The sequence below is a fragment of the Balaenoptera borealis genome (genome assembly GCF_965194805.1).
Source record: "Balaenoptera borealis genome assembly, chromosome: 4".
NCBI classification, from domain to species: Eukaryota; Metazoa; Chordata; class Mammalia; order Artiodactyla; family Balaenopteridae; genus Balaenoptera; species Balaenoptera borealis.
In genome coordinates, this window is record NC_138861.1 from 47,517,097 (window position 1) to 47,531,270 (window position 14,174).

Below are 14,174 nucleotides of genomic sequence, written 5' to 3' on the forward strand. Positions count from 1 at the left end.
AATCTATTAAGCTTGATTACCTAACAAAACGTCCCCCTCCCCAATGCTCCAGTTGCTCCTCACTCATCTGGCCCCAGAAAATGAATTTTCTTTTGCTACTGATGATATTTGAATATTTCCCTACAGAAAGTAGAATAAGTCTCATGTGTCCCTTTGTCACTGGAGAATAAATTTGGCAGTGGTACAATGTTTTATCAAAGAGATAGCCCTGGATAGCAGCAAATTTTTTTTTCACTTGCTATTTTTTTAAAAAGCAAAACCTCTGAAACTCTATAAAAGTAACACACAATTCTTTTCTCTAAAGGTAATTTACCAATGGTAAAAAGCTATACATGTTGTCAGTAATAATAAATAATATTTTAATGGCAACCAGTATAGTGAGAAGAGAGTAAACACTTTTTTTTAAAACAAAAAGACATTCTTAGACTTTTCCCCAAGACTTACCTATGGATTAGCTAACCAAAATTGTAAGAGACTGAAATTTAGCCACTGGAAACAAGAAAAGTTAGCTTTCTGAATGAAATTCACATGGTAAAAGTCATTGGGATCAGAAAAATTGTGGAGATGAATTTATTCATCTTGAGGCACTATAATCCTGATATATTATAAACCTTAAAGAAATGAAAGTTTGAAACTTCCTCATCTTTGGAAAATAAATCAATCATTTCAAAAACATATAATGCACCTACATTAGGCACAAATATACCCAGTTAATATTCATAACTTTACTTTTTTCTGCCTCTGCAACCCAAGACTTAAATTACAGTATGTGATTAACAAATAGTTAAATAAGTAAATGTCTATCTCTGATATGCCAACTGTGGAGCACAATATTTCTGTTTGAAATTTTCCACTGTAGGAATAAATCTCAACTGAAGTGTTATAGGCTGTCACGACTCCACAGGAATGCAGACTGGAAAGTACTGTCACTTTATGACTTTTGCAAAAGAAATCCCAGAAGTTCAAATTTCACTCATACCTGGGGAAGCTATTTTACTACACTTGTCCTTCCTATAATTCTCTCTCCCCAGATTCCAGGACATTTCAATCAACCAAGGCTAAAAAAAAAAAATGCTGAATATTCTTCATTGTTACTAGAATTGTTTATGTCAATAGCCCTTAAATCCTCAAATACTTAAATGCCCCCCAGAGAGCTTGCTGAAATGGAGACTCCAGGGTCCTGCCCTGCTAGGAGTGTGATTCAGTGTTGGGACAGGAAACTCGTTTTTAACAAGAATCTAGATGATTCTGACGCAGGTGCTCATGAACCATTCTTGAAAAATTCTTTGGAAATTTTGAGAACTAGATGGTTCCAAAGCTATTGTGTGGGAGCTCTTCTTAGCAAACTATTTACCCTAATTAACTTTACAGTTCCAGTTCCTGCAAACATTCCTTTAAAACTCTGCAAGAGATTTCCTCTCAACCAATTACTGAATTGTATCTCCTAATCACCTACTTTCCATGAGTTGTAAAATTAGTCCACACTTAGATTTTGGGCCCAGGTGTTCAATCATTAATCACCACCATATTGTTCCATTGTCAAGAAAATTTCAACACAGAACTTCTGGCAGTCTTCACTGATCTTCCGCCAGCCTTTGATTCCCTAAACTAGAGTGTCCTCCGAGGCAAGCTGTGTGAGCTCACTGCAAATACAACTCTTACTGCTTCTATATAGTCTGCACCATAACACTGATGTCATGCCAGGGTGGGTCACAGGTATCTGTGGACAGATCAAATTCTCATTCCAAGTGGCATAAAACAGGACTGTATGACCTGGCCCCTCTTCTTTTCAGCTTATTCTTATATAAATTGTAACAGCTTTTAGATGAATTAATGCACCTGCCACCATAAATATGACAAGCATTCTCCTCTTTCCAATGGCACACATTTGGGTTTTGTTTTATATTGCATTTTTTTCTCAAGAACTAAGAGAGAACTTAAGTAGCAGCTGAACTAGTTTTTTAATTGTTGACAGGGTAATAATCTTATTGACATGGACTACAGGGAATCCTATAGCATAGCTCCAAGAAGCCTTTTCTGAACTGGCAGGACTGGGTTAGGGACCCTTCTGTGTACTGCCATTGCTCTTTATTTTAGCATTTATCATCCTCTCTTGTAATTAGGTACTGACATCTGAACCTCACTAATACAAAGCCTTCTTGAGGGCAGTCAGTCTCCCCAGTACCTCACAGGGTACCTAGGACATGAAAATAGCTTAATTTTTGTTGAAAAAATATGTACATAAAATGAAAAGCATTGTATTAAGGAGGCACTCTTTGATACCTAGGCAAAGGACACACCAAATCGGCCCATCTTACTTCCTCTGCCTAAAACTATATGTTTAAATTTTGCTCTTAAAAGGTCCATCCAAATATAGCTCTCCTCAAAGGACATTCTACAGGGGTACCCACTAAGGTTGTTCCAGGGTCAACATGGCTAATTATCCTTAGTTTTGTTGTTGAAAAATGCCTTTTTATGTTAACATGCAGCAGGATCCCAATGATTAAAAAAATCCTGTGTAATGGGTGTTTTTTAATCACTGTCTGTCATCAGTGGATCTATTCCATGATAATCTCTTTTGGTAAGGTATTATATGTATACTTGACATGTGTAAAAGAATTCTTAAGCTGATTTTACATTTTTTAATGCACTGGGTTCATGTGTATATGTTTATATGTACCTATATATGCAAACAACTACCTGTCTATTTAACAGCATCTGTTTATGTCAAATTAGCTTAAACATTAGTCTGGACTACCTGCTAGCATATGAAACTAACATCACTCTCCCTGACTTTGGGTGTAAATGGCCGCATACAGAATGGAATGTGAAATTGTCAAGGCACTGCAGGCAAAGAACAGAGTCCTTAGGTCTTTCCCACTAGCACTGCCCCTGGTGCCAGTGTCTACCTGGTACAGAGGGCTAGGGCTATCAGGGCACCGACCTGGGTTAAGTCTGAGTAGGTAGGTATTTTATTCTGACACATTGTGAGATTCCCCCAAATTCTGTACAGTGACTCTCTGGTAAAGATCTAAGCTTATGTCATGAGAGGCAACATGGCATGGTGATTCTGGAACTAGACATCCTGGCTGTTTAACTTCTCTGTGCCTCTGATTCCTCATTTTTATTTCAGGGATGATGATGATGAGGGAGTAGAAGATGATAATGGATCCAGCTGAGTCTAGGGTGAGACAAGTGAGTCATGTCGGGCACAGAATTTAAGGAGATACTCACACCCCGGTGCTGATCCTATACCCGCATGACCTTGAGAGTGAACGGCTCCTTAAATTTGCATCCCAGGTGCCTCACTTACCTCATTCTAGCTCTGGTCCTGCCTCAGATGCCTGACAGACCCAAGGTGATAAGGGTGGAGGAGGATCCTAGGATTGCCCTTGCTTAGTGCAATATGAAAGAAAGTAAGGTGTCACCTCACTTCTCCACAACTCTCCAGTTTAATCAGTTCTCAGTGAATATTCATGAACCACAAAACCTATGACAAATGAAAGCCTATTTGAATCACTACTGACACATTTTCCAAACGCAGCATCCTCATTCTGGGTCAGATGGAGTCCCGTAGGCTGGGATCCTCTTAGGAGACTATTGTACTCCAGGTTTAAATGTTCTTAAATCTCCCATTTTATGCTAGAGACTGTGTTTACCTGCTGAATGTAGCTAATGAGGGAGTTTTTGTTATCTTCCCAGTAGCTCTTCAAAGTCTCTTCAGGTGGAAACTTTTCACAGCTAAGCTCCACGGTAATCTCAAAGCAGTTGCTGCTGAGGTAATTGAAATCTTGCATTCCTGACAAAAAAAACAAATGGAAAGTCAAAATATGCATGTGGTGACTAAAACTCTACATAGACTGCTCTGCTGAGGGCCAAGTAAAAGATGTACCAACCAGTGCATCTTGGGGAGACTGTGGGAAATCGCAAGTGAAATCACCTACCATAAGCGATGGAACAACACACTTGGGAAATAGTTACCACCTCACAAGCACAAACTCTCTCAGGTTCTTAAGCAGTCATTTAGTGTAACACATTGCTGTTTTACAGTGCTAAAGCAAGTATCAGCCACATTCCACAATGCTGGAATCAGCTTTGAAGACTGAGAGTGATGTCATCAAAATGGTGAAACAGGAGTTTTCTACTGTCTTCCCTCCCCAAAGAACACCAATTTTGACAATTACCCATGAATAGAGTGCCTTTGTGGAAGTTCAGGAATCTAATGGAAAAGTTAAAGCACATCACTGGAGAAAAAAAAAAATCCAAGCTTGGACACATTGAAGGGAATAAGAGGAAGAGTTTCACTTTACCTGCGTCACCCCCTTCTCTAAGGTGGCACAGCTCAGTGCCAAAGAGACCTAATTTAGTGATATTCAAACATATAAAAATATACAACACACTGGTAAAGGTAAGTATATAGTCAGATTCAGAATATTCTAATACTTTAATATGGTAGTGTATTAATCACTTAACTCTAGTATAAAGGTTTAAAAATATTAAAAAATAACAATAGCTACAATAATTTGTTCATAGATACATAAAATGGTAAGATGTAAATTGTGACATCAAAACATAAAATGTGGGGGGAAGGAGGTAAAAGGGTAAAGTTTTTGTTTGCAATCAAAGTTAGGTTGTTGACAGCTTAAAATGGAGTGTTATGCTATAAGATGTTTTATGTAAGCCTCATGGTAACCATAAAGCAAAAACCTATGGTAGATTCAAAAAAAGCTAAAGAGAAAGGAATCAAAGCATACCATTGCAGAAAATCATCAGTTCACAAAGGAAGAGAGCAAGGGGGGAAGAAAGGAACAAGGGGACTGCAAAACAGAAAACAATAAAATGGGAAGTCCTCATCAATATTTTAAATGTAAATAGATTAAATTCTCCAATCAAAAGGCATAGAGAAGCTGAATAAATAAAAAAATAAGACCCAACTATAAGGCGCCTACAAGAAACTCACTTCAGCTTTAAGAATACACATAGGCTCAAAGTGAAGGGATGACAAAAAATATTCCATGTTTATGGAAACCAAAAGAGAGGAGAGGTAGTGATACTTATCTCAGACAAAATACAGTTTAAGCCAAAAACTGTAACAAGAGACAAAGAAGGTCATTATATTTTGATAAAGTGGTCAATTCATCAAAGGATATAACTATCAAAAATATATAAACACTCAACATTGGAGCATCTAAATATATTAAGCAAATACTAACAGGTCTGAAGGGAGAAATGACAATAGTACAATAATAGTAGGGGACTTCAGTACCCCACTTCCAATAATGGATAAATAGATCATCCAGACAGAGTATCAGTAAGGAAACACTGGCCTTGAACTATAGTTTATACCATATGAACCTAACAGACATACAGAACATACCATCCAACAGCTGCAGAATAAACATTCTTCTCAAGCATACATGAAACATTCTCCAGGGTAGATCATATGATAGGTCACAAAACAAATCTCAGCAGACTTAAGTAAACTGAAATCATACCAAGTATCTTTTCCAACCACAGTGATACAAAACTAGAAATCATAACAAGAGTAAAACTGAAAAATTCACAAACATGTAGAAAAGTAAACAACACACTCTTGAACAACCAGTGGGTCAAAGGGAAGCCAAAATATCTTGAACAAATGAAAACAGAAACACAACCTGCCAAAACTTATAAGATGCAGCAAAAGCAGTCCTAAGAAAGAAGTTTATTATGATAAATGCCTACATTTAAAAGAAAAAAGAAATATGTAAAATAAACAATTTATTCCTACACTTCAAAAAACTAGAAAATGAACAAACCAAGAGCAAAGTTGGCAGAAGGAAGGAAATAATAAGGATCAAAGCAGAAATAAATGAAATAGAGGCCAGGAAAATAATAGAAAAGATAAACAAATCTAAGGGCTGGTTTTTGAAAAGATAAACAAAATAGACAAACCTTTAGTTAGACGTAACAAGAAAAAAAAAGAGAGGGGACTCAAAAAAATCAGAAAATAAAGAGGAGACATTTCAACTAATACCATACAAATACAAAGGATCATAAAAGACTACTGTGAACAATTATAAGCCAACAACTGGATAACCTAGAAGAAATGGATAAATTCATAGAAACATACAACCTACCCAGACTGAACCATGAAGAAATAGAAAATCAAAACAGACCAATTACTGGTAAGGAGATTGGATCAGTAATCAAAAACTTCCTAAAAAGAAAAGCCCAGGGTCAGATGGTTTCACTGGTGAATTCTACCAAACATTTAAAGAAGAATTAACACCAATCCTTATCAAACTCCTCCAAAAAACTGAAGAGGAGGGAACACTCCCAAATTCTTTTTTACAAGTCCAGCATTATGCTGATTCCAAAGCCAGATAAGGACACTACAGGAAAAGAAATTACAGGCTAATTATAATGATGAATACAGATGCAAAATTTCTCAACAAAACACTAGCAAACTGAATTCAACAGTACATAAAAAAAAGTCATACACCATGATCAAATGAAATTTATCCCTAGGATGCAAGGATGGTTCAACATACACAAATCAACAAATGTAATATACTGCATTAATAGAATGAAAGATAAAAATGATATCATCATCTCAAAATACGCAGAAAAAGCATTTGAAAACATTCAGCATTTTTTCATGATAAAAACCCTCAACAGATTGGGTATAAAAGGAACATATCTTAACATAATAAAGTCCATATATGACAACACCACAGCTAACATCATACTCAATGGTGAAAGATTTAAAGCTTTTCCTCTAAGATCAAGAACACGACAAGGGTGCCTACTCTCACCATTCTTATTCAACTTAGTGCTAGAAGTTCTAGCCAGAGAAATGAGGCAAGAAAAATAAATAAAAGATATCCAAGTTGGAAAGGAAGAAGTAAAATTATCTCTGTCTGTAATGATATGACCTTATGTATAGAAAACCCTAGCAACTCCACAAACACACACACACAAAGAAAAAAAAAAGTTGGGACTAATAAAATAATTCATAAAAGTTTCAGGATACCAAATCACCATACAAAGGTAAGTTGCATTTCTATATGTTAACAACAAACTATCCAAAAAAATATAAAGACATCAATCTCATTTACAATAGCCTCAAAAACAATAAAATACTTAGGAATAAATTTAACCAAGGAGATGAAAGAGCTGTACACTGAAAACTATAAGACACTGATAAAAGAAATTGAAGAAGATACAAAGATAATGGAAAGATATCCCATGTTCATAAATTTAATATTGTTAAAACATCCATACCACTCAAAGCTATCTATAGATTCAATACAATCCCTATCAAAATTCCAATGGAATTTTTCACAGAGATGGGGGAAAAAAAACAATCCTAAGATTCATATAGAGCCACAAAAGACAATGACTAGCCAAAGCAATCTTGAAAAAGAAGAACAAAGCTGGAGGCATCACACTTCCTGATTTCAAACTATACTACAAAGGCTAAAATAATGAAAACAGTAATGGTACTGGCATTAAAAACAGACACACAGACCACTGTAATAGAATCAAGAGCCCAGAAATAAACCCTGATATATACACTCAACTAATATTTGACAATAGAGCCAAGAATACTAAATGGGAATAAGACACAGTCTCTTTAATAAAAAGTTTTGGGAAAACTGGATACACATGTGCAAAAGAATGAAATTGGACTTTTATCTTACGCTATACACTAATATTAATTCAAAATGGATTAAAGGCTTAAATGCAAGACCTGAACTGTAAAGCTCCTAGAAGAAAACAGAGAAAAAGCTCCCAATACTGGTCTTAGTAAAGTTTTTTGGGTATGACACCAAAAGCACAAGCAACAAAAGCAAAAATTAATAAGTGGGACTACATCAAACTGAAAGCTTCTGCACAGCAAAGGATACGGTCAACAAAGTGAAAAGGCAACTTAAGGAACGGGAGAAAGTATTTGTAAATCATATATTGCATAAGGAGTTAATATCCAAAATACATAAGGAACTTATACAACTCAACATCAAAAAAAACCAAACAACCTGATTAAATAATGGGCAGAAGACCTGAATAGACATTTTTCCAAAGAAGACACACAGGTGGCCTACAGGCACATGAAAAGACGCTCAACATCATTAGTCATCAGAGAAATGCAAATCAAAACCAAACTGAGATATCACCTCACACCTGTCAGAATGGCTATCATCAAAAATAACACAAATAACAAATGTTGACAACGATGCAGAGAAAAAGGAACCCTCCAACACTGTTGTTGGGAATTTAAATTGGTGCAGCCACTGTGAAAAACATTCTGAAGGTTTCTAAAAAAACTAAAAATAGAACTACCATATAGCCCAGCAATTCCACTCCTGAGTATAAATCCGAAAAAAATAACAACATTAATTCAAAAAGTTACATGCACCCCAATGTTCATAGCAGCATTATTTACAATTGACAAGATATGGAAGCAACCTAAGTGTCCATCAACAGATCAATGGATGAAGATGTGGTATATTTACACAATGGAATACTACTTAGCCATAAAACAGAATGAAATTTTGCCATTTACAGCAACATGGATGGAGTTGGAGGGTATTATGCACCCAGTGAAATAAGTCAGACAGAGAAAGATAAATACTGTATGATATCACTTATATGTGGAATCTAAAAAGTAAAGCTGTGAATATAACAACAACAACAACAAAACAGACTCACAGATATAGAGAACAAACTAGTGGTTACCAGTGGGGAGAGGGAAGCGGGGGGCAAGATAGGGGTAGGTGATTAAGAGGTACAATTACTATATATAAAATAAGCTACAAGGATATATTGTATAGCACAGGGAATACAGCCAATACTTTATAATAACTATAAATAGAGTACCACCTTTAAAAATTGTGAATCACTATGCTGTACACCTGTAACATATACTATTGTACATCAGCTATACCTCAATTTTTTAAAAAAACAGAATAAACATATATCAGAAAGAAAAAATCTGGAAGAATATTTTTCTCAGGGCATAATTCAACCAAAAAAAAAAAAAAAAGCATATTAAACAAACCAAAATACTATAATTAGCCACTGCTGCTACCGTCCTAAATTCTCTTTTCACTTCCAGGTAGGCCACAGAAAATTGTTCTTAGGCAGAGGAAAAAAAATCAGTATCTTTACGTTTCACTCTTCATCCTTGGTAGAGGCAATATTACACAACTATGAGTGATCCACGTAGCCCGAAAAATGAGAGCTCTTCAAAGTCCATACTAGAACAGATTGCCACATGAGCTGCCTTGGTGTCTAGAGATGCTTCCTCCAGCTGTGCTGAGGTGGGCTTTTCCCTTTTCAGACCCAATAAAAGGTGAAGTGCTTCCTGATCTAATAATAGTGTTTACTGCAGCAGTGAATACAAAATAAACATTCCACATGAAGTGAAATTTTTTAAATAAAAACAAACGGTATGTGGACCAAGATACACTAAAGGCCAAAGCCAGCCCTCTAAAATATACATTTACCTACAATCGAAGCATGACTAACATATAACCAGGATGGTATCTTATTCCTTAAGGCCAGAATTTGAAAAGTAGGGTAATTAACAATATTCAATCTATATTTTCCCAGCGGATGTCTTCAGTTCGTTTACTACAGCTCTTCAATTAGCATCTTGATTCTTAAAAATCAACAAAAAACTATACATAGCAATCATTCATACAGAAAGCGGACTAATTTTAATGGATGAACTATAGGTTCAGTCTATTTCTTAATGATTGAAGATTGAAGTTTCCCTAAATGTAAACGGTAATTATTTTTTAAAAGCCACTAATCACATAAAGAGCGAAAGGGAAACTCGCCTCCAGGCACGCTGTACCACGCTGCGCCGTTGGTCGTTCCTTCTACGAAGCTGCTGTCGTCATCATTCTTGCGACACGGGGGCCGATCGGGGTCCGACATGGGGGGGTTGAAGGACGAGTACGCCCGCGCCAAGCTTTGGAAGATGTCATCATCTGGGCAGGAGCTGTATTCATGAGCGCTACCTGGAAAATAAACCCACAAGACTAAAGAAACTGACACAGGCTGAGGAGCACTGCGTGTTTTCTGAAGAGTGATTTGGTGTTGATCTCTTGCTGACGTATTTTTTAGCTACATCACTATGGGAAAGGAGTGAAGGTTTACGTACTCAACAATTACACCTTAGTTTTTAGGTGGTATAACGTCCACTCCTAATACTACAAAGCAGAAACTGGGTAGAATGTACATTCTGCTTATGAATTGAAAGCTTCACAAGAAAAGGTGACAAGTTCATAGTAAATTGGACTTGGGAAGACAGCAGGGAGATTTCCATTAACTCCACAGGCACTATGAACTCTCACACATATTTTTCAGTATCTAAATTTACAGTTTTAAAAAATCTCCTATGTGTATTACTGAAATAAATAATATCTATTTTAGTACACAGTATTCTTATTCTGTATTATCAACTATGCCAGTCCTTTAAATTTCCAGCTATTGACAAACCACAAAATCTCCAAATTTTAAGGATGTTTTACCAGACTCTTCAAAACTCAGTTTCCAATACCTACAGTTATCCTGTGTTTACAAAGACCTAACTTTTCAAAGGCTCCTGAGAATCCATTCAAAGCAGGAAATTTCCTGGAACAACAAAAATTAGGCTGATAATATCTATGTGGCTAAAGTTTGCTGTGCTTAACTAAAACTAGTTAAAGCTTAACTAAAACTAGTTAAAGGAAACCAAAGCATCACTTCCCCTCCCTGACACCACCAAGAAACAGTTCCAAATGCAGAAGTGTGAGCACACAAAAAGACACATGCAGAGATGTATATGGGCCCTGATGGAGCGCCAAAAGGCTGCCTCCATTTTTAAGCTATCTTGTACATAAACCTACATAAATTCCATTATTCCTCCATTTTACCAGAGTCTAAGAGTGACCCAAGTTCATGACTTGTTTTCTTCCTTTCTCTTCTCTAAGTATTCAGTCAAGATCATGTTTCTCTTCACCTAAACTTTTTTTTAAATTTATAGTCTTTTTCTGCCAGATATATATGCCAATACCACATGAAATAGGGAATATTCCAGTTCAGTAGATGTATTTCTACAGGCAAAATCAGTGAATGACCAGTCCCTTAAAAGAATATTACAGAAATCATCCAATAAACTCTTGTAAACGAATTGTAAACCTTGAACCAATTAGAGAAGCAGGAAGGACACCTACCGCTCCGCGTCTCATCATATGGGTAATTAGCCACAAGGTCTCCTCCATGAAGATTGGCCGATAGCACAAAAGGAATATCCATAATCCAATGAATGACAGCCTTGGTCTCAGGAGCAAGCTGTATTAAAGATTAGAGATTAAAAGGATTCTAAATGTGGCAGTCATTGGTGGGATCACTTGACAGAAAAGACATAGAAAAGGTAAAAACAACAACAAAAACCAAAAACAACAACTGAAAGCTGGTCATATTCCAAGCACTCTGTGATTGTTTTCGTAGAAAAAAAGAAAGGAGCAGCATTCCCCATCTCTATCTTTCTCAGACTTATAAAAAATATTTCGATTTCCTTGAAAGTTCTACTTAAAAGCTGCCAGCTTTTCTTTCTTTGTAACTTGAAAAATAGCATACAAATCACTTACAAATTTGGGCACAACGCCATCTGATCTTTGTTAATAATAACTAAGGATAAGACAAGGAGAAAAGAAAATAGCTGAGCCACAGAACAGGGTTCTTTCTCTGTGGTGGTGCAACTGAAGAAACATATGGTAGATTTTCCTTCCAATTTTTGCTTACTATTTTTCCAATTCTCTTCAACTGCTTTAAACATTTTTCCTAAGAGAAAAATTAAATTGGGTCTCTTCCAGATTTCACCATCAAATAGTTTACTTTGGGATGATCATCTTAAATTTTAAAACAAAGGCAAAAGTTTCAGGAATTCATGTTGTCTTTTGAATGATTCACAGCCCCTCACACCTTGGAAGCAAAACAAAGGAGGAAAGAAATTTATACCAAAGAATTAAACTGAGCCAAAAGCTTGATACTTTTATGTGATGAGTTTTTAATAGCAACTAGGAAGACTCTCAAACTACCAAGTACCTCTCTGATTAAAAAAAAAAAAAAAGCTTTTTACTGGAGATGTGATTCATATTGTTCTTTGGGACAGAATAACTAAAAGCATCAGTAGGTTTTGATGGTTATAATTAGATCTTGTATTTGTATGTCTCTGTTCAGTTTATGAATAGCTCTCACATACACTATTGTATTGAGCTTCACAACACCCCCATTTGATAGGGGATATCCATCCCCATTTTACAGGTGAGAATCTGAGAGTTGGGAGTGTTAATGACGTGTCCAAGTTCAGACATTTAAGATTCAAATCCAGTATATAAACTATAAATCCCACATTATTTTCAGTATGTCACCTTTAATGTATCAAAACTATCCTATTTTTCATGTAGGCTACTCCTAATTGTGGAAAAGTGTGATTTAGAATAGGACATTGTCTTTATTATTTGTTTGGTTTATCTTATTCTCACTATAAAAAATATGTTCACTGTAAAAAATGTAGAGGAGATAAACACAAAGGAAATTAATATCATTTATATACCATTTTGTATGCTACCTATTTTGCTCAACAGATAACACTTTTTCATGTCACTGAATATCCTGAGTTATTATTTTAATGGCTGAGTAGTATCCAATGTATGGACATACTCTTAAACATGGAACAAATAACAGCTAATACTTATTAAACACATTCTGTGTGACACACTGAATTTTCACATCCACCCTATGAGATAGGGACTGCACATACCCCCATTTTACTGATGCGTAAAGTGAGACACAGAGAAGTCGGGAAATAGCATGAGGCCACCTCGTTGGGAGTGGTAGGACTGGACTCAAACCCAGCAGCCTGGCTCAGAGCTACTACACGAGCACTAGGGATCTCCATTTGGTGGAAGAGGAGGAGGAAATAGGAAGATGTTGGTCAAAGGGTACAAACTTTCAGTTACAGAACGAATTAGCTCTGGGAATCTAATGTATCCCCAAATGACTTAATAATACTGTATTGTGTTCTTGAAATGTGCTAAGAGCGTCACAAGCGTTCTCACCACAAAAGAAAAAAAAAAAAAAGATAACTATGTGAGGTGATGGATGTGTTAATTAGCTTGATTGTGGTGACCATTTCACAGCATATACATATATCAAATCATCACACTGTACATCTTAAATCTATACAATTTTTATGTGTCAATTATACTTCAATAAAGCTGGGGGGAGTGGACTGCCAATTGCTGGGTATTGACTTGTTTACTATGAAAAAAAATGCTGTGAACACACTTGTAGCTGCACTCTTTGTGCAGATCCATATTTTTTTAAGGGAAATTTCCCTAGAAATGGAAAGAATTGACCAAAAGCTAAGCACATTTAGAAGAAATTTTTAAATGTATTCCAGACTGCACCCCTGAAAGATACAACAATATACCCAGCAACAGTATAATAAACCTGTCATTTGTAATTACTCTTACCAACATGGGATATGTGTTTTTTAAGTCTGTCACTTTGATACATGACAAATAGAATTTTTAAAATTTTCATTCTTTGATTAATAAAACTAGAGCAGTTTTTTATATGTTTAGTGACCATTTAGGTTTATTCTTTGGTGACATGTTTATACATGGTTTAACTGATTTTTCTATTGAAATGTATATTTTCTTATTAATTTGCAAGAGTTGTTTATTTATTAAAAGCATTAACCCTCTATCTACTACATATTATAGATATTTTCTAAGTTTCTTATTTGCCTTTCAAATTTAAGAATAATAATAATTAAAATATAAAACATTAAGATATTTATGTTGTCAAATCTACTGATCTTTTTTTATGGTCTTGTCCTTTGCTTTTATATTTCATTCCTTTATTCAATAACTACTAAGTGGCCACCATATGCCAGTTTTCTATACTGGGATTTAGAAAGTTCTATCACACTCCAAAAATGACAAATTTACCAAAGTTTTCTTTTACTAGGTTCATACTTTTTATATTTAAGTCATAATACATCTAGATTTTATTTTGATCTATGCTAATATTTGTGAGATGGAGTTGTCTCAATTCCATTTATTGAATAATCTATTCTTTCCATAATAATCTGAAACACTCCCTTATCATAAACTAAATTCTTATACACA

At 35.5% G+C, this 14,174-nt stretch overlaps 1 protein-coding gene and 1 long non-coding RNA gene across 2 annotated transcripts in view; one reads left to right on the plus strand and one right to left on the minus strand.

Annotated features, from left to right (window-relative positions):
• Positions 1-14,174, plus strand: part of LOC309628314 — an 882,984-nt gene that overhangs the window by 337,206 nt on the left and 531,604 nt on the right. The gene's annotated exons all lie outside the window — the stretch shown is intronic.
• CPE (carboxypeptidase E) overlaps positions 1-14,174 on the minus strand; it is a 109,284-nt gene that overhangs the window by 5,919 nt on the left and 89,191 nt on the right. The window contains exons 4-6 of the mRNA XM_082391153.1: positions 11,204-11,325; positions 9,828-10,006; positions 3,660-3,799 (exon numbers count right to left, since the gene is read on the minus strand). Coding sequence (XP_082247279.1) covers positions 3,660-3,799; positions 9,828-10,006; positions 11,204-11,325 — 441 coding nt within the window. The remainder of the gene's footprint in view (positions 1-3,659; positions 3,800-9,827; positions 10,007-11,203; positions 11,326-14,174) is intronic.